Source organism: Canis lupus, chromosome 27 (assembly GCF_048164855.1).
Source record: "Canis lupus baileyi chromosome 27, mCanLup2.hap1, whole genome shotgun sequence".
In the NCBI taxonomy this organism is placed as follows: domain Eukaryota; kingdom Metazoa; phylum Chordata; class Mammalia; order Carnivora; family Canidae; genus Canis; species Canis lupus.
This window is the reverse complement of record NC_132864.1, coordinates 17,577,381-17,601,354: the sequence shown is the minus strand read 5'-3', so window position 1 is coordinate 17,601,354 and position 23,974 is coordinate 17,577,381. Positions and strand designations below refer to the sequence as shown.

At 55.7% G+C, this 23,974-nt stretch overlaps 1 protein-coding gene across 1 annotated transcript in view; it reads left to right on the top strand.

The window, feature by feature from the left end:
* The window catches only part of RBM19 (RNA binding motif protein 19), a 122,981-nt gene that overhangs the window by 85,401 nt on the left and 13,606 nt on the right, over window positions 1–23,974 (top strand). The window contains exons 22-23 of the mRNA XM_072802635.1: window positions 6,001–6,106; window positions 17,293–17,413. Of these exons, the coding sequence (XP_072658736.1) occupies window positions 6,001–6,106; window positions 17,293–17,413 (227 nt within the window). The remainder of the gene's footprint in view (window positions 1–6,000; window positions 6,107–17,292; window positions 17,414–23,974) is intronic.

The window sequence follows — 23,974 nt, the reverse complement described above, 5'->3', positions numbered from 1 at the left end:
AAGTGGGAGGTTGGTGTTGGGGCTGGTGCCCAAGCCTCCCTGCACCACAGAAATCACATCGTAAACAGAGGGATGGGTTTGTCTCTAGGTGTCCAGTCGGCCAGTCAGTCTCTCCTTGCCTCTGCAGGGGCCCTTATCCATATGGCGCGTGTTAGGGAGGGCACAAGACAGCTCACCAGGCAAAGCAGCCACCTGCCAGCCACATTGGTTCACCTCATGGAATCACTGGTGGGTCCTTGAATCCACAGGTAGACCCTTCTTTCAGATGGTGGGCACGGGGGATCCCTGAGTGGCTCAGCGGTTGAGCGCCTGCCTTTGGCCCGCATCATGATCCTGGAGTCCCAGGATCCAGTCCCACATTGGGCTCCCTGCATGGAGCCTGCTTCTCCCTCTGCCTGTGTCTCTGCCTCTCTCTCTCTCTCTGTGTCTCTCATGAATAAATAAATAAAATCTTAAAAAAAAAAAAAAAAAAAAGATGGTGGGCACGGAGAACAGAGCAGTGAGCAAAGATCAGGAGCCCTGGGCTGTGACCCTGAATCGGCTGAGATGAGAGGTTTGATTGCAAAGTCCTCCAGTGTCTGCAGGGCATGGGGGAGCGGGGGGGGGGGGGGGGGGGTCCCTTGCCTTGCCTGGCAGCTCTTCCCAGCCAGGCGAGGGTTCCCTGAGAACAAGGGTGATGTATGACCCACTATTGACTACCTCCCAGCACCTGGCACACAGGGAACATTGGGCTGGCTGTTGCTACACAAGACAGGGCTTGTAACCCCTGAGGGATCAGAGGCACAGGGGGACAAATTGCCCACTTTGAACCCGGCTCGGCTCATTGCCACCTGTGGGACCTCGGGCAAGACACTTCACCCCTGTGGTATGTGTGTAATAACTTGCCGAGTGACCTTGGAGAAATCACATGACTTCTCTGAGACTCGCTCTCCCCATTTATAAAATGGGAATGGCAATGCCTAGCTCCTGAAGCTGGTGTGAGATCATGTACAGCAGATGCTTAACATGCTCTGAGGCCTGTAGCCTGGAAGTCCCGGGAGAATGCACGGATATGCTGTGTGTTGGAAAATTGGTGCTGGTAGTGGGGATGTATTTGAAAGGCTTTTTTTGCCAAGAGATTTAGCCCTTTCTTTCCTACATCTAGAAGGAAGAGAAAGAAGCCTGGGGTTTATTCTTATCACAAACCACCCCTTCATCTTGTCGAGACCACACTGTTGTCTGACTCTGGGTCCCTTGGGTGACAGCTGATATTTTTTTCCCCTCAGCAGTGCGTTGAGCGCAGGTGGAAGAGAAGTCATGCCAACAAACTTCCCCACGTGACTCAGCACTTCTGCTGGGGTGCTGGTTCCTCTGGCAGATCCAAATAGGGGAGTGATAAGGACTTACATCTTGGGAGCAGAGGGCCTAGGCTCTTCAGGGTGTACCTGACTCCCACTTGGTGTCAGCATACAGGTCAGAGGGTCAGGCCAGCCTCCCAGTCAGCTCATTAAGCCCCAGGACCCAGGCACCAGAGCAGCTGCACAACTGTCAAGTTCTGCATCTCTGGAGGGTTCTCTCTGCCTCCCCCTCACCTCTCTTCTCACTCCTTCCTCCCTCACTTCAAACAAGGAGAGAAGAGAGAGGATGATTCATCCCCTTTTTAGCAGCAGAGCCAAAACCCCAGCAGTTACCAGCCAGGGCTAGAGTCCGGTTGGGGGGATAGGTAGTGTGTGCGGAGGGAGGACGTCCCCACATGCACACACAGCACACGCACGTACTGCATCCACGTTCAGGCCTGTGTGCAGACATGATTTGCATGCCCAGACCTGTTTACGAGGGCTGGGCATAATTGGCTCGCCTCGCTCAACACCTCCCACCCCCTCCCCTCTCTCCCTCCCACCCCTACACACCTCGGAAGAAATTAGAAACGTGACAACAAACTCCAGTCGTGGAAAACCCACCGGCCTGCCAGCAGTCATGCGCTCTGGGTGCGGCAGAGGGGGTGGGGCTGCGGCATGGGGGAGTAATTGGTGAACCCAAGGTGAATGAAGTAATTGGAAAAGTGAGGTGTGAGTTTGTTATGAAGTGTGAGCATGGTGGGGGAGGGAAGGAGGGCCATGTTTAAAAGCCCGGTATGTCCTCTTTATTCACAGCTTCTGATACAGTAATTGCTATTTTGTGGTTTCTATTATCTACACAGTGGGGAGCGCACGCAGCTCCTTCCCGAGCGGCGGGGTCTGGGGTGGGAGGGGGCTCCTGGGTGCCTCGCGATTTCCCTCCCTCTCTGGTCCCTGGCGGCCCTGCCTGGCCTCCCCTAGGCGGCAGCCTCTGCTCCCAGGAGACCAGGGTCCATGCAGAACTTCCTTCAAAAGCCACTCTTAAAAACGGCTCCGTGGACCTTCCTGTCAGATAAGAACCTTAATAATGGCTGGTATTTATATATCGCTTATCTCCAAGGAGCTAAAGGTACTTCATCGATTTTTCCCCCCAACCTTTTTTTTTTTTTTTTTTTTTTTTTTGCTTTTTTAATTCGCTTTCGATATCGCTCCAAGATCATTAGTACCAGCCTTATATTATCTGGCACAGTCACACTAGCAGCCAGAGCCGGCCACCTTCCCAGCATTGTTCTTGGGCCGGAGGAGTGGCAGCCGGGGAAGAGCGCTTGCCCGGGTGCCCAGTCCCGGCCAGCGGACACGGCAAGGGGATGTGGACGGGTTTTCTGGCCACTCCAGCCTCTGGCTTTCTCACCTGGGAAAATAGAGATGCTAACACCATTGCCTCACAGTTGTTACAGCTGGAAACAGTATATTTTAAAAAGGCCTAGCACATCGCAGGCACCAGGTCATTGGTTGCTGGAGTCACGGCTACAATCACGGTGTCTTGAAGCCTCGCTGGTTCATTTCAGGGCTTCCCAGATGTTGGGAAGTTCCTTCTAAGATCCAACCCTAATCTTGCAGCTGCTTCTTAAGTCCCAGCTCTCTCTTACGCTCTTCTCAGAAGGAAGGGGGAAACATGGTCATCAGGACCATTTCCCTGGTCCCTGTGAAGAATAATGGAATTTCTGAAGCTACTAGCATCTTCAGACCCAGGATTCTGTGCTATGCAGGTGGGGCCTGTGACCTCCCCAAGGCCCCCCCAGATGTCTGGAACAGGAGCCCCTGATCCCTGCACATGGTCCCTCATGGATCCAGGGCCTCCCTCTGCCATAGCCCCCCTCCCTTGCCAAGCTCTGAGATGCCACTTCTCCAGGCCACATAAGCACACCGCCTTCAGCCTCTCCTCATCAGCTTTTTTCTCCACCTTTTAATTATTTTCCTTGCCTTTCTCCGGACCTTTAGCTGCTTGCCATGCACAGAGCATCCGCAGCTTGCAGTGCGCTGCAGAGGGAAGAATTAACCTCAGCTATTTCTCTCCTCCTCTCTCTGTCATGCACACACTCACAGAGGCTAACTCACCAGAAATTAGACAGGGCTACGAAGAAATCTGGGCAGAGGCCATTGGGACCATCAGGGTACAGGATCGTAATCTGTGTGGGCAGAGGCAGGTGGGAGCAAAAGGAACTGGGACCCAGTCGCCATGTCTTACCCTGGGGTCTTGGGTAAGTCCCTGGATCCCTTGGAGTCCGAGCAGGCCATTCCCAGCCACCCTGCTCCAGCTTCATGCCAGATGGGGCCACACCTCAGAAAGTGACCCCCAGCCCAGAAGCGGCCAGTCCCCATCCAGATAACTAAAGGACCATGAAACACTGCAGTGGAAGGAGAGCTCTGGCTTCACATCAGAGCCACCCGGACTCATGTCCTAACCCGCCACTTGCTAGCCAGAACTGCTGCCTCCCTGGGCTCAGTCTCCCCATTCATTAAATGGGGGTGGCAAGACTACTAATGAAAATTTGTGCTGATTTGTACATACCCCATGGCCTGTTACATGTCCTCCTCAACACAGCTCTCTGAGTGTCAGTGGTAAAGTACCAGTGGTCTCGCATGCAGTCTGGGGCTACTGTTTCCTTGTTTGTTCGTTCCAAAAATGCTGCCAGGCATCCCCTCTGGGCCGTGCACTGGGCTCCTTGCTGTGGCTCCCCTAATGAGCAAGATAGATGTGGTTTCTGCTGTTGCAGAGCTGAGCTCCAGCCTTGAGGGAAGGCAGAGAGCACACAGGTATCCATACCACAGTGCCCTGGTGGAGAAGCCCTGACTGCTGGGGGTGCCATTCAGCCCGCCCAGAGGGATGAGAAAAGGCTGCTTGGATTAAGCAGTAGTTAAACAAGGTCTGCAAGAGCCTGGAGCCTGGGGCAGGAAGGGAGAGACCAGCACAGCCACGGGATGTCTGCCCCTTGTCTGTACAGCACCGAGCATGGCCTGGGCACATGGGAGGTGCTTGCTAAGGCCTCCTCTTACCATCTGACTGCTGTCATACTCTGGTCCTCATGGCCATCAGATGCACCATCCCTGCAGTCCCCATGTCTCTCTGAAGAACTCGGAGCCAAAGGCCCATTTATCTGAATAAGCATATGAGAAAACTCCTCTATCCGCTGCCCTCACTAGCCACGGCTCAGGCTCCCATGGAGGCAGAGGCAGTGCCTGTCATGGGATGCTTCGGCCTTTAGATGGCAGAAGAAAGCAGGGTTTGCAGGCTTGAGTCCTCAGGCCCTCCCACCTCACCTTCTTGCTTATCCCCACCTGCCTAGAGTCTGGGCCCCAGCCGCGCCCCCTCACCCCCCTCGGAATGAGCCAGAGCCTCAGCCAGGCTGGGAAGACTGACAGGGCTCTGCGGCCTACCCCCTCCAGCCCCTCCCCTCCCCAGGAGGCCGGCCTTGTCGCTAGCCTGGGGGGAGCTGCTGGGGGAGCTCCGAGGAGACGTGCAGATTCATTTTGAGGATTCATAATGCTGCATTTACACACCATCCTGCCTTCAGAAATTGGGCTGGCAGATGCCTGGTCATGCTGGCAGGGCTGCAGGTTAACGCCTCGGATTTAGCTTATATCATTTCACGAGAGCTTACGGCCCTTACCGTGTTCTTACCCAATCGGTCTTTGGCCCTGAAGCATCCTAGGCCGTTGAGTGTATATGTGTGTGCCCAGGCACCCGCAAGTGTGTGTAGATTTTCAAATAAAATAACACCTCTTCAGATGCTGTGCACATTAAATATTTATCGGCAGCAATTTGTGCATATAGATTTGATAAATGGACATCAGGATAGGGTTGGGGTGGGGGAGTGAGACAGGAGAGCCAGAGAGGCCTGATCCTTTTGTCCGGGAATTTCTGGAACATTTATCTGGAAGGAGGAGGTGGGGGTACAGCAGGGGATGGTCCAAGCTATGTTTACCTGTTTGATCCCTGTCAGGGGGAGCCAAGCCATTTCCTTCTCCAGAGCTTTGCCTGACTTTGGCTTAGCAGATATCAAAACTAAAGCCCAGAGGTAGGGGATGTGGGGTTTAGAGGGAGTAGCCGTGTGTCATTCCAACACTGAGCACCAAAGAAACATCCCGGGGCCTTGGGCCGGGAGAGGAGGCTCATCCTGCTTGCTCCACACAGGCTTGCTGTGTGCTCAGCCACGCAGGCGGATTCAGGTCAGGAGACCCTGCTGACTCCGCGTCCGGATCCCTGGCTTGCACACATGAGCAGCCCCGTGCCCTGGCCATGCGTGTACAGGGCTGCATCCCCCCTGCCAGATATTCGGCCCCGTGGGCAAGGGGAGGCCAAGTGTGCCAGCCTGTCAGAGAGGAACCAGAATTTCTCCGGCAGCATCTCCAACTTGATCATCCCTCCCTGCCCAGCATGATGGCCAGGATCTAAAAGGAGAAGGCCAGTCATGCCCCACAGCAAGTGCTGGCCAGTGGGGAAGCGACACGTGTGTGTGTGTGTGTGTGTGTGTGTGTGTGTGTGTATGTGTGTGTGTACACACGTGCACCTATGAGCACTTTTCTAACCAGAAAGGATGAGTGTGAGATTTGGTCCTGCCTTCCCACACATACCCCAGCCCCTTTGCAGTTCTTAAACTACTGTGTTCTGCTTTGTTTCTAGCACCTTCGGGGAGCTGAAGACTGTCCGCTTGCCAAAGAAGATGACCGGGACAGGCACACATAGAGGGTTCGGCTTCGTGGACTTCCTCACAAAGCAGGATGCAAAGGTGAGACCATGCCCTCCCCCACCCACCCCACTACCCTCTGAACCCTTGGGAGGGGAAGCAGTGGAACGTCTTAAGGGATGAGGGCATGTTGCTGCCCCATGTGATTCTGCTTTTACCCTGACCTTGCTAATTTGTAAGAAAAAGCCCTGAGTTTTGTATTTGGAGGAGGGGGCAGTTTTATATCCCCTTCTCTCCCTCCCTGACGTGACATCCACAGGAACCTGGGATACAAAGTTGGGGAGGCGAATGGGTTTCCTGGGCCTCCTGGTTCAGACAGAGTTCCCCAGTCATGAGCCCCCTGAGATGGGCAGTGTGGGAGACACTGGGCAGCATGGCAGGGGCCAGGGGCCAGCACCTTGGGAAGATGTATCCACAGGGACACACCTTTCCCCTCATCTTCCCACTTGTGGCCAGGGCCTCAGTTGTGCTCGTTATAGGCAAGGTCAGCCCAGGCGGGTGCCACCGTGTATAAGCACAGGTACAGAATTTTCCAGGCTTCTGGAGGCAGGGCATCTTTCATTTTGGAAGCAAGGCAGCCTCCTGGGGTTTGGGCTCAGTGCAGCGTGGCAGTGTTGCTCTTGTGGTGGGTGCCAGGCCCAGCCCGACAGCAGATGTGGGAGCAGAGGCAGTGTGACCAGGGCTCCTGGCTGTGTCTGCGGCCCCTGCCCTGGCAGCACCACATCAGAATCCCCAGGGGAGATGGCAGCACACTGTCACTGTGGGCTCCCCTCTGTGGGCCCCCTCCTTCTTCAGGGGTAGAGGAGGCAACGGGCGGTCTCGCTCATGCCGGGATCCCCTCCACCTCTCACGAGGCACCTTTTGAAAAGCAGAGGGCAATCATCAGAATCACATCCCTTGGCCTTTCGTGAGTTGGCGTTGCCAGAGGCCCAGTGGGTGGAGCCCAAGGTGACATTTCAGGGACGCAGCTGCAGCCTTTGTGGGTCCTGGGAACACGCACAGGCACAGAGGCGCTCCTGGGACCCCAGGGAGCCTTGCCAGCCACCTTTGTCTCAGCGCCTTGAACTCAAGTGCCTGTTGTGTTGACACGTGGCCGTGTTTGTCCGGACATCTGCTCCCCTTTCTTCTCGGCTGGCAGCCTTTCCCTTGCCTCCTGTCCGTGGCAGCAGGGGCAGGACCCCCTGCGTGCAACAGGCCCCAGCCCTGGTCCCCGTCAGCAGGGCAGGCGCCTTTGGGGGACCGGCACTGGCTGGGAGGGAAGCTGTGGAGGGCAGCCGTCCAGCACACCCTCCCGCCGGCCACTTGGCTTCCCAAGCCCTGCTCTACGCCCCAGGCTCCTGAGTTGTAACACAGCAGTAGGAACCGGGTCCTACCCTCATCGGGTAAAGGTGGACAGCGCCTGAAACCCAGGCCTGCCGTCCTGGAGACAAGTGAGTCGTTGCTTCCCTGTTCCCACCAACCCTGTTCCCCTGAGGGCCACCATCCCAGCTAGAGGGCAGGGCAGAGCAGTATTTTCTCCGCGGCCTTCCACTGAGCTCTGTGTTTCTGAGGGGTTGGACGGTGAGGGTACAGAGTCGTTGTTCCCTGTTTGGTATCCCTGGTTTATGTGTGAAGTTGTGAGCAGAGGAGAAGGGGGGGATTCACTCCTTGCCCCCAAGTGATGCCTCTTAACAAAGGGGCTCGTTAGAGCACAGACTCGGAAGCCAGACTGCCTGAGTCGGAATCCTACCACTATGACCATCTGCCGTGTGACCCCGGGCAGGTGCCTTATTCTCTGTGTGCCTCAGTTTCCCCCCTTACAAAGCAGTAATAGGATTTTCCTCATTGAGTGATCATGAGGTTTGGATGGGGTGATGTTCTAGGATGGCGCCAGTCCTGGGAGCTCCGCTTGCTAGCTACAATGAAGAAGAAGGTGGTGACAGTCATGACAACAGAGATGATCTGAAAAGGAGGAGGGATAGGACAGAGGGGAGAGAAGAGGCGTCAGAGCCCCTTGGCTGAGAGGCATACTCTCTTCTGCATGGGGGCCTCTCTCCAGGGCAGAGGTTGCTGTCAGAATGGACGTGGCTCTTGGGGCTGGAGGGTCAGACCAGGTGTGGGCTCCCGGCCTCCAGGTACACATGCTGCAAGCTCTTGGCCCCGGGGCCAGGCTGCAGAGGGTATTTGCAAAGCCAGCCAGCACAGCCCTCCGGGGATTGATGCAGGTGGCTCCTCCCCCTGCACCCCTTCCCTGCCTCCCATTCTGGGCTCCAGGAGGAGAAAGGGCAGCCGAGGACAGGGAGGACTCAACCTGCAGTCCTTCTGGGATTGACTCCTCCTGCCCCTTACGTCTGACAGGCGGCCGGCCAGGCTCAGGGACGGTTCTGGCCCTGGCATCCCCACCACAGCTCTTCCCTTTGGGTACGTAAGGATGAGGGCCCTTGTGCCCACCACCATGCCAGCTGGCCCTCCCCGAAGAGTGAACCCACCAGGAGTGCGTCTTCCCTGCAGATAGCCCTTTGCTCTTTTTGCCTCCCGGGGAAGCTGCTTCTCTCTCTCCTCCATGTCTGAAGAACTTCACTGCCTTCCTTTGGCACATTTAGCGTCAGCCACTGACCCAGGGAGCCGTGCACACTGCAGACTGGTGAATAGAATTCTGACTGCTGTACACATCGAGCCTGCCCGAGGGTGGGTGTGAGCCTGAAGAGGGAGTACAATGCTGTAAGGAGACGCTGAGCGAAACACCCCGAGATCCCGGTTTACTTCTTCAGAAGGAATTTGTGGGAATGCTAGGGGAACCTGCCCGATCCCAGTTCTTCCGGTGGCCTTCCTCTGCATGGCTCTCGTCCTTTGGAAGCACTGGAGGAAGCAGACCTCCTTTAGCAACCTTTTCAGGGCTTAGCTGATCCCTGACTCACCCAAATTCCTTACCAGGGACTTCCCTCCCATTGCCTGGCAGGACGCCCTCATGGAGATGGAAGTGGTCACTCTTGGCATCAGCAACCCTTGAACCCTTGGAGCCTCACCTGGGGTGGAGCCCGGCCAGTGCTCTGATGGGAGGAGGGAGAAGGGGAAGGAGAGGTAGAGGAGAGAGGGGAGAGACGGGAGGGGGTCACGAACAGTGGACTGTACAGCCGTGAGTCTGGAAAGCAGTGGAGGAACTGGTTTCTGGGTGGGGCCAGGGCCTGGACCCCAGGCATATCAGGTCCTAGTACAGTGCTCCTTCTCCAGCATCAACCAGCCCACTTTGCCAGCTGGCAGAGGAGAGAATTAGGTCCTGGTCAGTCCCTAGAGGCAGCCCGTTGACACCACTGTCTGCTTGGGCCCCAACATGTGCCCATCTGTGCCACTCCTGCGCCGGGCACTCTCGAGTCTTCCAACCTTTCTGCACAACACCATGTCCCACCCCGCCTGTGATCAGGGACTTTGTTATCCATCAAGCCCCTCTGGGTCAAGCACACACCCTCAAACTGGAAAGAGAATCCTAGCCCGAGGCTCCGCAGAGGCTGTCATGGCAGAGCTCAGAGTAACCAGGTAACTGAAGAGAATAGCCCGAGGCCCCCGCGACTGACCATGCAGGCTCTGTATGTGACATGTACACCGCACGCGCATTGTCTCGCCCCAACCTGCAGCAGCCCCAGGAATCGGACGGGAGATTTGCATAACTCCCTCCCCGTCTCTCCACGCGGCCGCTGGGCTCCATCTGCACAGACGCTGCAGAGCCCCGTGGACCGATCCCCGTGGACTGATCCCCGTGGACCAGTGGGAAGCCCAGCCCCAGCTCCAGGGGGCCGAGGCGCCAAGCTCGCCATATTTCCCATCCCAGGACATTGTCAGCCCTTGCTGTCCGGGGCATAAGTATCACTGCCTCCGACGGCAGTAGCATTCCCTAAAACTCCAGAGGTCATGTTTCTCAAAGAACCTTCCCCCTTGAGGTGGAGGGGAGCGGACAGAGGCTGACAAGGGAAGCCTGGAAGTCCAGGACTTGAACCATCCCAAATGCAGTGGTCTTCCTTGGGTGGCCTGGCTCTCCCCCTCGCTGGGGCGCCACATGGCCCTCTGGACACTGATGTTTCTAGAACAGCAACATCTTGGCATTGATCAAAACTGTCAACTTCTCAGAGCCTGTCTTTGGCAGGGAGGTGCTGGGTGTTTGATTTGTCGCTTTTAATCCTCCCAGGGCTCCAGGAGGAAAAGTGGCAGGTGGCATTTGATACCTGGGGAACTGAGGCTCCAAGGGGTGAAGTCACTGGCCCGGGGTCAAGCAGCCAGGACTGGGCAGAGCCGGCCGGCCTGCCTGCCAACCAGAGACCGAACCCCACATGTCCAAGCTCTCCCTCCTCGTTCACTTGCTTACACAGAGCGCCAGCCTCTCCTCTCTCCAGCACCCCTGCCACCGCCCCCGCCCCAGCACCCAGCAGAGAGGACTTGCCAGTTAGAGACATTTTGGTGGGGGTAGGGGGCAGAGCATCTCTTGGGAGCATGCCCAGGCTGAAGTGAGCACACACACACACACACACACAAAGAAGGAGTGAGCACCCCAGATCAGCCCCACCAGCACATGTATCGACTTCTAGCCCTCCCCAGCCTGACCACAGCCTAGCCTCAGAGGGGCCACCAGTAGCCACTGGGGTTCTGTTACACAGCCGCCACCTCCTCTCTCTTTTCCCAGAGGAGGAAAAGAAGGGTGGCCCAGAAGGGAAAGGATGGAAAGAATAGACTTGCAGCCCGGAAACCAGAATATTAATTTTTTTTCCCATGCATGCGCCTTTAATTTTTCCTTCCCGAGCCCGCCGTGCCTTTGTACTTTTGCAGTTGCAGCTGTTTTTATTTGCCGCCGCTGCTGTTGTTTTAAAAGGTCTATTTTCACATGGAATGTTATCCAATTAGCAGAGCAATGTGTTGGCTTAAATAAACACTTGGGGGGAGCCGGCAGTAGGGAGACGTGATGGCGGCTGGTGTTGGCAGGCAGAGCTGTTCTCACTGTGGTAAACAACCGCGGCTTTAATTGTGGGGTCGAACCAGCTCATGTGTCCCTTCCATTTCTCGCTTCTGCACCATGCCAGGGGAGGGGCCGGGGAGTAGGTGGTGGACACATGGCCTGAGCCCCCCCACCCCCACCCCATGGTTGGGGTGCTGCTGAGGGGTTTGTAGAGGGCTCCCATGGGGCTGGCCGCATTCAAGCTGTCACCTTGTGGGCTCTGCTGAAACCAGCACCTTTGTGGAGACAGCAGACCATAAGGGAACCAGGGCTGCTCAATGCAGTGATGGCCACCTCCGTGCCAGGTGCCCGGTGTGGCCAGTGCAGGGCTGGGCTGTTTTGCCTGCCCTGTAAACGATGATCACCATCAGATTATCAGTGGTGTGCGCTCAACACATGTTTGCTTAATTGAGTGTAAGAAGGGAGTAGAGCACTGTCTCCATGGGGCCTGTGGGAGTGCAGCGGGATCCACAGGGGCCATCACCCCGTGGAAATGAGGAGGCCATGAGATGCAGATGAGGGGCTTTGTACCTCCAAGCCCCAGATTACTCATCCATCTCCACGTTGGAAATAATACTGCCCCATGAGGCAACTGTGAGGATGCAGGGCTAGGCCCAGGCCGTGGCACAGGCACCAGAGAAGGGGCGGCAGCTGCATGTGCTGGAGCCCCGGGGGTCAGGGCTGCCGCCTGGCCATCAGATATTTTTCATCTCTAGAAATGTGAACTGGAAGCAAACTTGAAAATTGGGGTTTTGCCCCCATTTTTCTGTTCAGGCAGGTGTGTTATGTACATACACTCAGGCCTGTGTCTACCTGCTTCCCATCATTAGTACCCAGGGGTGAAAGAAAGTGTGTTGGATCCTGAGCCTTGCTTAGGGATTTGGGCTCCGCCAACACATTTAGGGGCCGAGAAGCCAGGGTCAGGACAAGCCACTCTCCTCAGACCCACAAGTGTGCATTGTTCATCATCAGGGTATAAGCAGCGCCACAAGGTAGCCCTTCGCTCACCCTGTCCCTCCATCCAGGCCTCTGCCCCTGAAGGAGGGACTTAGGCTCCAGTGTCCTCACTTCAGAGTTATCAGGCAGTCAGGACACGTTACCCAGGAAAGGTGACAAGGTAGCGGAGTGGGACAACTCTCTTCCTTCCGGGACCACTCTAATAACTCTTTAAAAACTATCCTGCCTGTGGCAATAACAGGTCCTAGGATTCAGGCTCTTAGCATGTGCCGGGCAGTGGGGGATAAATGAATCGTTGTGTCTTATTTATTCTGCCTGGGAGCCACGAGAGGTCAGAGGGCCCCCACTTGCAGAGAAGTTCCTCGTCGGATCCCAAGGCCAGAAAGCAGCAGGGCCCCACTGTGTGTCCCCCTTGGAGCCTGAAGCCGTTACGGAAAGGATGTGCCCCTTAGCACGGGATGCTGCCCAGAGAGACACAGAGCCTCCTCCCAGAAGCACAGGCCCCACGTTTTTCAACCCCCTCAGCAGAGAGAAGGAGCCAAGCCCCCAACAGTCCCAGCCAGGGCCCAGTGCTCCCATTCCCTTCCTTCAGCTCCCGGGCACACATGGTCATTCTTGGCCATCTTAGGTCACACTTACTCCAGGCATTGGGGGCACAGATGGCTTGGCATGGGTTGCACTTGTCCATGCTCAGGTGCACTTGATGTCTGCTGAGAGATACAGCCCTCCCACTCTGCAAGACAGTGCAGAAGGGGCCAAGAAGTGCCTGGACTTCTAAAGACAGGAGTCCTGTCCTCGGGTCCAGGCTGGGAGCCATGGCCCTTGGGATGGGAGTCCTGCCAAGGGCATTGAGTCGACTTTTGTTGCTAGGAGGAAGAGGTCTATCTCCAGGGAGAGCTGCAGAAAGGTCAGGCCAGTGCTGCGCTGGCCACCTTCCAGCACCTTCCCTGTTATGGAAAGATGACTGCCAGGCCTGGTCACAGTGTAGCCGGTGGCTGTCATTCCCTGTCTACCTTCGTAGATTCCCTTTTTGGGAGGTGGGGGTTGGGGGTAGAGGAGGATTTGCGGAAGAGCAGCCAGAGGCTTGGGCTCTCCATGCCCACAGTTGGCAGCTCAGGTCAGAGGAGGTCAAGGGGGTGTGATTCTAGGACAGCCAAGCCAGGAAACTAGATAATGGCTAGCCTGTACTCCAGCCAGACCTGCCTGAGCTCGCCTTAGTCCGCCTCAGTTCTCTGAGTGGGGCCAGGCCCTGAGACCTGCTGCCTGAAGTGAGAAGTCTGTCTATCCCAGGTCAAAGCAGAGGGACCTTGGGCAGCCATCTGGGTCAGCAAATAGCCTACTCTACTGGGGTCCTGGAACGTATCCCCCATAGGTAAGGGGGAGCTGCCGTATTCCCTGGGCACATTCTGTCCTGAGCAAGGTTCCACACTGAGCCAAGGGGGCCAGCACACAAGCAGGTTCTGGGATGGAGGCTACATGCGTGGGCCTCAGGGAGGGCACCTGGCTGTAGTCTGTGCGAGGAGAGCAGGCTGTGCCCTGGGCCACCAGCAGGTCAGCTTTTCAAGGGAGCTCTTCCAAGGCCAAAGCATGTTACAGAGGCCCAGGGATGGAACATACAAGGTCTAAAAGGAAAAGCGAGAAGGAAGTTCACGTGTGTAGGGACCTTGACCAGTGCCTGTATTCCTTTCACTGAGATGAGAGAGAATAATGCTTGTTCTCTTGAGTAGGTTGGGGTCAAGTGCTCAGAGTTCCAACCCAGGAGATCCATAATCTGTGGGAAGAAGAAGGCCCTTTCATTCCAAGAGAGGAAAACAGGCAGCAGAAGTAGGCTTTGGAGAGAAGCACCAGGCTAGGAACGCCTGACTCCCCGCTTCTTCTGAGATACCCACATTGCGCTGACCCCCAAACATCCCAAGATGAAACAAGGCCCTGAGAGTCCATTTGGCAGAGTTAAGCTGCACCTACAGCTGAGGTTCAGAACTCTCGGGGGGGTGGGTGGGGGTGGCATGGATCTCAGTAAGCACAGAGGCCAGGGAGAAAGCTACTGGCAGGCCCCAGGCCATAGATGCCAGGGCTGCATGTTTTCTCTGCTGTGCTTGGAACTTTCTGTGTCTCCTGCGTGAGCCTGAAAGCCCCTTAAGGTCCTCCTCCTCACTCACTCCCCTGCCTCTTTGGATCCCCCAAATATAACAAGCTCCCATCAGGCTCTTTTAGTAAAGTGTGATCACTCTGGATTGTCCAAGGCCAATCCTAGCCTCGAGTCCCTGTCTCTGCTGCCTATGACAGTTTGAAGCTGCTCCATTGCAACTACTGAGGCAGTGGGGACTGGTCTCCTATCACCCAGAGGGGACTGGAACTAGGGATGGTAGTCCTGCTATCTTTGGAGAACCATGAGCTACTCTCCAACACCAAATCCACAACAGCTTTCATGTCCCACCAAAATACTGGTCCTGCTCTTTGGTGGCATAAAGGGAACGGGTGGCATCCACAACAATAACAGCCAATAGTGCTGCAAGTGGCACACTTTGCAGTTCATGGGCTTCTCCTATCCATTCTTTCCACTCAAGGAAATGAGTCCCAGAAAGGTTAAGCAGCCTGCCCAAGCTCACACAGCTTGTAAGTGATACAGTAGGGGATTCGAACCAACGTAGCCAAGGTCCAGAGCCCCCAGTCTTTATGTCTGTGCCACTTCCAAAGCTCTTCCAAAGAGGAGATGAGAATTTGGAAGGGTTGATGTCAGAGGAATGGCAGGAGAGGGAGTTTTTAGCAACTCCTACAGGGAACAGAGTTGTCTCCAGACTTTGTGAGGCACAGCAACGGAGTACAGGGTTTCAGGAGTTGGGAGGAAATGCCAGCTTGAAGGTGCACGCAGGAGAAGGCCAGGGTCGGGGCATCTTGCCTGGGCCCACCTCCCAGGCCCACTTTCCTCACTTCTCTCTGCCACTCAGCCGCCACCAGATGCAGCCTCACAGCCGCCCCCACCCATCTGCATCCCCGGGACCGCAGCTCCTCAGGGACCCCAGCACCAGGACGGAATACCCGCCACGCCAGACTCCCGACTGGCTGTTCTCCCCCCATCTTAAAACCCCAGCTCCCCCAGTCAGGCTGTTTCTCTGCCGTGCCAGCTGAGAACGCGTGTGTTTTAAAGCTCTGAATGGGCCATTTCGGCTCGGAGTCCAGATGCATTTTTATATCCGCATGGAAAAAATGCAGAGGCTCTGCTGGCAGTCAGAAAGAGTTTTTTAAATTAAAGTTAAAAAAAGGGGGGTGGGGGAGAAAAAGTTTCCTGCACCTGGCCCTTCTCAGAAAAAGCACAGCTGAGCACAAAGCATTTCTTCAATTTGGCCACAGGTCTAGTTTTTAAAGATGCATGTCCCACCTACCTCCCACCAGTGCTTTTCAGATGCAGTTGTGTATGGAACAGCAGCCATGGGCTACCCATGGGGTTTGGTGGATGTTCATCCCACAATTGGCCCCCTTTTACAGAAGAGGAGACTGAGGGTCCCAGTAGGGCACCTGGCTTGCCCAGGGTCATCCCAGCTGCCGTAACAAAGTACCACAGGTTACATGGCTGAAACCAACTGTAACTGATGATTTCATGGTACTCAAGGCGAGGAGTCCAAGATCAAGGGCGTGAGAGTGTTGGGTTCCTTTTGAGGGAAGTCTGTTCCCCGCCTCTCCCAGCTTCCCGTGACAGCAGCATTCCTCTGTCCCCATGGGGCAGCCACCCTGCATCTGTCTTCACGTGGCTGTCTCTCACAAGGCCACAGTCATAGTGGGTTAGGGGGCCCACCTCCTCCAGTATCCCCTCACCTGAGTTTGACTACACCTGCAAGGACCTAGTTCCAAAGAGGGTCACAACCCGAGGTACCAGGGGTGTGGATTCCAACACCCATTCTCTGGGGGCACATGGTCCAGCCTGTAATGGTCACACTGTAGCAAAGGGCCAGAAGTGGATCATTTTCAGTGTGGAGCTCTGCTGGTCCCATGGTGCCTCCTTGCAGCATGGAGGGAGCAAGAGGGACATGCCCCACGGCCCCTCTTCTCATACCGCATGGTGCTGGCTGCAGCCCAGAAGCACGGATGAAGACGCCACCATTAGCCAGCTTTGCCTCCATTGCTGATGAGCATCCCTGACTAGCCCTGCCCATACCCACTGCTGACCCGAGGCCTCTGCTGAGAGAAAGGAACTGTCTGCAGTAACAGTACAACCAGGACGAGAGCTAGCATGTATTGGGCGCTTACTATGTGCCCACACACTATCGTAGGCACATTCCGTGTTAACTCTCATCCCCTGTGAACCCTTAGATTGGAGCACCATTAACATTCCCATTTCATGAACGAGGAAACTGAGGCCAGAGAGATTCATGAACTTGCTCAAGGTCTCAAAGCGAAGATGTGCAGGGCCCACCCTGCCCAGACATGGTGGCTCCAGAGTCTAAGCACATAGTGTCTTTGTACCCCAGGGGAGCTGCAGGAAGAGCCCCTGGGCAGCACCACTTAGCTTGGGCCCCAGCGATGCTGGAGAGGGAACTTGCCAGAACTGCATGGTTCCATTCACATAAAATGTCCACAACAGGCAAATCCAAAGTGACAGCAGACTAGTCCTGGTTGGGGACTGGGGCAAGGGTGTGGAGTGGCCACATCAAAGTGTGGGGTTTCCTTTGGGAGGAGGATAATGATGAAGTGCTCTGAACTTGTCCTGGTGATGGCTGCACAACTCTAAATATCCTGAAAAACCGTGCACTGTGTATTTCAAGTGGGTGCCCTGCATGCCTGATGGGTTCTATCTCAGCAAAGTGGCACCAAACCCCCGAGGGAGGGGTGGGCAGACCTCACCAGGCCAGGCGCCGCAGAGAGCAAGAGGAAGGAGTGTGCTAAAGGCAGAGAGGTGGGGGACAGAGCCACCAGCCAACAGTGAGGGCCCTGCATGGCCATCACGAGCCCTGACACAGCTCAGCTTTCTCACGTGGCGTTGCCCCTGATGGCACAGTGGGAGGCGAACAGACCAATGGGGTGGCCCTCCCCAGACAGGACACAGCATGGGAGAGAGGACGGCAGCTGGCCCGGGCACCAGTTACTGCAGATATATTGACAGCACGGTCACTTGCAGCTCTTTCCCTGGGAACGTAACCCACTAATTGGACAAAGTGCCCAACATCTCCCACGCCCTCACTAGAGAGCAGGTGTCACAAGGGCCAGAGCCTGGCCTTTGAGCTTGAGGGGCCGGCAGGTGGGAGGGTGACAGGATGCAGTGTCTGAGCAGGTCTCCACTAACTCGCACTTTTATATCCTGCCCATGCTCCCCAAGAGAGCCTTCCAGGCCCTGTGTCACAGCACCCACCTGTACGGCCGCAGACTGGTCCTGGAGTGGGCCGACTCCGAGGTGAGCCTGCAGGCCCTGCGGCGGAAGACAGCCGAGCACTTCCACGGTAAGTGCCCCAGGGCTCCCTGGAGGACTGTCCTTGTCAGGACGGGCTGCCTGATGCCCTGTCTCCTCCCAGTGCGTGCCCAGTGCCCTCCATCTGCCTCCTAGATCTGTTTTCCGCTCTCCTCTCCCCACTTAACATGGAGAGGCTGACCTGTGTGGATGACACTGGTGTAGCCTCCATGCCCTGTGGCTTCTGGCTGGACTGGGTCATTGGGAGGCCCGGCAGGAAATTGGGAAGAGGAGGAGACTGGAGTCAGGGTGTTTATCCCTTCCCCTGCTCTGTCCCTCGCCTTCCATCCCGCCAGGTGGCTGGCTAGCTGGCACTACCACCCAAGACCACAGCTCACGTCCAGTTGCCCCCTCTACCTGGCACTTTCTGTCTGGGTCGCAGTGGCCAGTCTAGGGGGTCACTTGCACTGAAACCCCATCCTCTACCACCTCTTTGCTGGACCGTCCTCGGTGACTGGGTTTGAGGGTCATCCACTCCCTGCTGGGGGCCTCATGGTCACAAGACCTGACTCCACCTCTTATACACTTTGGTGGCATCACATGGCCTCCCCAGTTACTCAGTCCATCCCCAGAAAACTCAGTGAGCACCTGCTTGGTTCTAGCACTAGGGGTGTGGGTGGAAGAAGCTTGGTACACTCTTTGTGCTAGTGGTCTAGAAAGGCCTCCTTGCAGACATGATGTTTGTGCCCACAAAAGGGCTGCCTGAGCCGTGGGGACCTTAACTGTGGCATGTGGAGAAAGGAGAAGCCAGCGTGGCTAGAACAGATAAAGTGGAGAGAGTGGGGGGCCGGCTCACAAGGGGCCTCATCCTTCCCAGCAAGTTGCTGGGAAGTCAGGTAGGTGGGGATGAGGGAAAGCCCCAACTGAGCATGTGGAAGGTGTGACAGGTGCCCCCCACTGCCCCTCCCTGTAGGCACCCTCGTGCTGAAGACATCGAGGGATGTTTGAACTTCAGTCCCATCTCCACACCTCTTCCATGCATCTCACAAGGCATTCAGGCCAGGCAGTAAAGGGGCAGCTGCTGGCCTCCTACCCACTTAGGATCCTGAGGGCTTAGTGACGGGTGCCCAGGAAGTAGCCTTGCCCAGCTGGGAATGTGTCCATTCCTCCTGCCTGCCTGGGAAAGCCAGGCTTGGTGAGGGGGCTCCATAGTCTCACCCACAGCATCAGCCATGGCTGCTCTGGGGTCTTAGGTGGTAGGTGCCTTCCTTCACCCAGCAGTCCCAGGGACAACTGGAGGGTTCACAGCCCTCGGAGGATTTCCTGGATGGACCAGTTACCCCAAGCACCTGCCACTGCTGCCCTTGCCACTAGGTATCAGGGGACCAGCATTGTCACCTGGGGACAGTCTAGGGGTGTTGGTGATGACGCCCACCCTCCCCCACGCTCCCCCACTCGTCCACATAGGGATGGAGCCTAGAGCCAGTACATGATCACTTACTGTCCTGCCAGTGACACCCGGTCCTCCACCACCACCACTCCAGTCATGCAGCAGCTCAGGAGAACCCGTGGAGGAGGTGGCCCTATGGGGCTAGGAGTTTCCCAGTTGGGCCTCGCTGGTCTTACTCTGGGCTAGCACATGGGGCTCCCGAGCAGTGTCTCTGGGATGCAACACTGCATCCCCCTTAGGTGTTCTAGGAGCTGCAAAGACAGGACTGCAGCCCAGCCTGAAAAACCGTTCAGAATACCCCCTGGCCCACTCCAGTGGCCTGTCCCAGCATAGTCTCACCAGACCTCTCCCAATGCCACGTGGTGTTCTGTGTCTTCTGGTGTATACTTTTTCTGCTCAGAATGCTCTGCCCTCCAGGTTTTTTTAACCGGGCAGTACCTATTCAGCCATGAAGGCCTAGCTCAAATGACACCTCCTCTGGGAGGCCCTCCCCTTTTCTGCCACCTCCTTACATATCTGTAGTGGCTCATCCTCTGCTTTCCCACCTCCATCCCTCTACTTCCCTGCCATGTCCTAATTTAGTTGAATATGGTTTTATCCTCGCTGGACTGATGTCTTTCCCAGCACGGAGACCATATCCTCGGGTTCCTCTCTGGGCCCCCATGCCTGGCACAGTGTCTGGCATGGCCAGGCCCTCAGTCTAAGGCTGGGGAAGATAGGAGCAAAGAAATCAGAACACAAGAAACCAGAGAAATCGGGACTGAGCACATAGTTACCAGCTTACAACTCAATAGGTCCCCGAATCCTGACACGCAGAAAGGGAACCTGTCCGTATCGACAGCCATTGACAGGCCCAAATGCACCGGTCGGCAAATGTTTATGTAAGGGACTGTGCCCACTCCTCCCCACCGCCCACCCCCGGGGCCGGCAGCGTGCAGTCTCAGCAGTTCTGCCCTGCATCAGAGAGAAGCCCCCTTCAATAAATTGAGTTCCAGAGACAGCATTATTGCTTCACCCCAGTGGGAAGACTCAGCCAGGAGTATTTCTATGGGATGGGCCGTCTCCCACAGCCGCAGCCCAAGGCCCACGCAGGGCAGGTGCAGTCACGGCAGTAATACAGGTAGTAGCTTACTTCCACTCATCTTCCTATGAGCTCCCCACTAGCCCGACGAGATGGGCATGGTCAGCCCCCATTTCTTTTTTTTTTTTTAAGATTTTACTTATTTGAGAGAGGTCATGGGGGAGGAGGGACAGAGGCAGAGTGAGAAGCAGACTCCCACACTGAGTGGGGATCCCAATGTGGGCCTTGATCCCAGGACCCTGAGATCATGACCTGAGCCAAAGGCAGACACTTAACCGATTGAGCTGCCCAGGCACCCATGAGAAGCCTCATTTTACGGATGGAGAACTGAGGCCAAGCACTGAAGTGACATGTGACGACTACTGTTTACTAAGGATTCGCTCTGTGCCAGGGCCATCCTCAGTATATGACCTGTACTGTCTCAGCCTCAGAATAGCAGTAGTGGCTCTAAGCGCTGCCGTCTCCATTCTACAGACAGAGAAACTGAGGCACTGCCCATGGTCATGTGGCTGGAAAGTGGCAGATTTGAACCCCAGGCCAGCTCAGGAGCCTCTCATCCCACCCACTGCCCTGTACTGTGTGACATTAGGAAATGCTATTTTCCAGAAGTTTGGGGCCTTTATTAGCTCTGGGGTGTGTGTTTCCTGTATTTCCTTCGTCCTGACTCATCCAGACCCTGATGTAGACTCTCCTGGGTCCCTTCAAGAAGTGGAGGGGATGAATAATAGATGGTGCTGGAAAATGTCATGTGGCCCCTTGAAACTGATGTGGTGTGTCCTCATAGAAGGCCCTGTGGTGTGCACGTTACGGTGTCCCTGCTGACAGGGAAGCTCAGGTACAAGGTGAGATGAAGGCCCCAAGGTCAATTTGGAGGGTCAGCCCAGCTCTGTGTTTGGACTGCCTCTAAGTCCTCCTGGATGAACATTGCCTGCTCGGGTTCTAGAAGGGGTCATGAGCTCTGAGCTATAACTGAGTGTGTGGAAGCAGGTGCTATCAGACCCTCCCAGCACCAAGGGAAGATAGGCAGGGTCCCACCAGGGAACAGAATTTACCCCAGTGGTTGTCGGGAAGAGCCTGTAAATGCAGAGGGGAGGGTGGGGGCCAGAGGTGAGCAGCAGTAAGGAGCAGTCTCCCAACCCCCTCCCCAGGGCCTATAGGGGCAGCGGGGGGGAGGAAATGATGTCTTTGTGGGTCCATCGAGAGCAGCGCCTGCCAACAGCTACTCAGTCCCCTGGTATAGAGGGAAACAGCAATGCCAGAGAACTCACCAAAGCAAGTGACGAGCCTGCAGCTCCCTCCTACCTCTGCTCTCCTCTGGGTCTCCCATTGACCCACTGAGGGCCAGGTGACACCTTCCAAGGGACAGCAGGACAGAGGATGGATCTGGTGGCACTAGGGAATATCCAGCACATGGTGCCCGTGAACAGCAGGATGTGTGGCTGGGATAGAGCTGGCTGGGTTTGCTGAGGGCCTAAGTATCTGGTTTGGAGGGGATGCCTCCTATCTGGAGGGGTCTCTTAGGTACCCACCCACATGTCAAACCTCTACACTGGCCTCACCTGTCTGGGTCATGAAGAGGCGACAGGCAGCCTGAGAGCAAACTAATTCCCAGTTGTGTTTCACAGCACTCTTTCCCAAAGAAACATATGATAATCCTGTGAAAACAAAAGAAAGCTCTCTCCAGAACACAGCAAGATAAGACACAGGGATTTGTACCCTAGAATATGTGAAACCTTGTCTTCGTGGATCCTAGTTTAGGACTGGCCTCAAAGGAGCTATGAACACCCAGGAATGTGTCATCCAGTGTGTGTGTGTGCACGCGGGCGCGCACACGTGTGCATATACTTGTCTGGCAAGAGAATCTATTGTCATCAGATTTTCTGTAAGCTCCTGGTCCCCAAAAGGTTGGCTTTAGGAGAAAGCTCGTTGACCTTGTAATCAAGGAGACCTGGTTTCTGTTGTTTCCCTGCTGTCAGGGAGGAGACACTGGGCCCTCTGGGCCACTGTCTCCCCTTTTACCAATCAAGAAGACTCACAAAGGCACTGCCTTAGAGAATTGTCCTGAAGATGAACTGTGCAGTAACTAAAGCAGCAGGAGCTTCTGTTTTGGTTTTTTGACCCACAGGGCACTCCCCTAGGGGGCACTCCCAGGAGGTAGAGGGTGTGTGCCTTCCCATTTTACAGATGAAGGGAGGAGGCTCATGGAGAGGAAGTAACTTGCCGGGGGTCATGCAGGCAGTGAGCAGGGGAAGCCAGTTCCAACTTGTACAGTTCTGCTAAAGCCCCCGTACTCAGGGCAACAGCTCCATCTGTCCTTCCCACCTTAGCTGGACCCTGGGGCGGGGGGTAGACAAGTGAGCGCAGGACAGGTGCTCTGGAGCCAGCAGTCCCTCTGACCCACCCACCCCATTGTCTGTCAGTGCTCTTCAGGAAAGGGAAGTGCCCCCACCACCCAGAATGTTCAGGATAGGGCTGCTAGCCTTCTGCTCTCCTGGCTGGACCCTTTCCCCCCACTCTGCCCCTTCCCTGTGGTGAAAAATACCCAGTTCATTTGTGTTGAAATCTGTATTGTTCAGCGCTTCTAGGGCTCTGGCAGACTCTGAGGGCAGGTGGGACCCATGCCCAGTGGCCTCCCTCCACCCCGAGCTCTGCCAGGAAGGCACTCAGATCTCAGGTGGAGGCCCCAGCCCCATTTGCCCAGCCTGAGCCCCCGAGGCCACGACAAAGGGCCGCCTGTGGAATGTGGGAATGACAGGCAGGCGTCTCAGCCATTCAGCAGGGCCAGGCACGAAGCCTGCTGGCCAGCCCAGAGCCCACTGGCCCCTGTCTCCAGCCGTGGTCCCTGACGAGCCTAGGTTAAGGTGGACAGCTCCGCGTACGGTTCCGGCCAGATAACACTGATTATTATTATCACCACTATAACAACTTTCATCTGTTAAACCTTACTCTGTGCCAGGTGTCATCCTCGGGCTGTCACAGCTATTAATCCTGCAGAATCCAAAGAAGTAAATACGGACGTTGTCTTCAGTTTCACAGATGAATAAATTGAGGCACAGGGAGGATAATAACTTGCCCAAAGAGGCACCCAGTTACTGGCGGCTCTGTCAGGAGTAAGGCCTGGCCTTTTAGTCATCCTGCTGGACTGAGTCTTTGTTTCAGCAGGTGTGCACCAGTGCCCTTTCCATTTACTCCAGCGTGTGTCCCTGGTGCTCTGGGACCTGGGACAAGGTGCTTGGCCTCAGCTTTGTCATCTGTACGGTGGGACAAGGGCACTCACCTCCTCTGGGGAATCACGGGCCTTAAGGAGGCAATGCCTGTAATGCTCCTGGCACAAGTGAGTGTGCAACAGATGTTACTCATCCTGTTCTTTGGGCTGCCATGAGCACCTTGCTGACCTTGCATTCCAGTCAAGCCAGGCTGAGAGAAGGTGTGCCCAGCACAAGGAATAGACAAAAGAAGAGCCCTGGCTTTTTTTTTTTTTTTTTTTTTTTTTGAGCCCTGGCTTTTATAAGCAATAACTGAGTGCATGTGTATGTACGTGTGCATGCATGTGTCTGTGCGTGAGAGAATGAATATGCCCACCACGTGGGCAGCGCTCAAGACAGTGCATTTGCATCTGACTCTGGATGCCATCTCGTCTCCCCTGTCTTGAGCTCCCTTGTCTATGTCCCTGTGCCCGGCACATAGTAGGCACTTAGTACACAGTGGCAGTGAGGAAGAGGAGGATTCCTCGCTGAGGAGACGGCACTTGTGATCCCTTGCCTTCCAACTTGGGCGTGGGAGCTCAATGTGCTCAGTGCCCGGTCTGGTGCTCGCCACTCACCTAGGCTCCTGTATTGGCAGCCAGAGAAGCTTGATTTAAACCACCCAGCCTCCCCACCCTCTGGAAGCCTTCATCCTCTCCATTGTCCCTGTAAGATGGCAAGATATTACATTAGCCTACGATAGACCCATCAAATTGAACAACGAAGAGCAGGCCTCTGAAAATCTTTGGAAAAGTTGCCCCATGTCTAAGACCTTGATGTCAGACAGAGATACTTTAAAGAGAGTAGCAGGATGGCCGCTTTCCCCTCGCCCCTGGC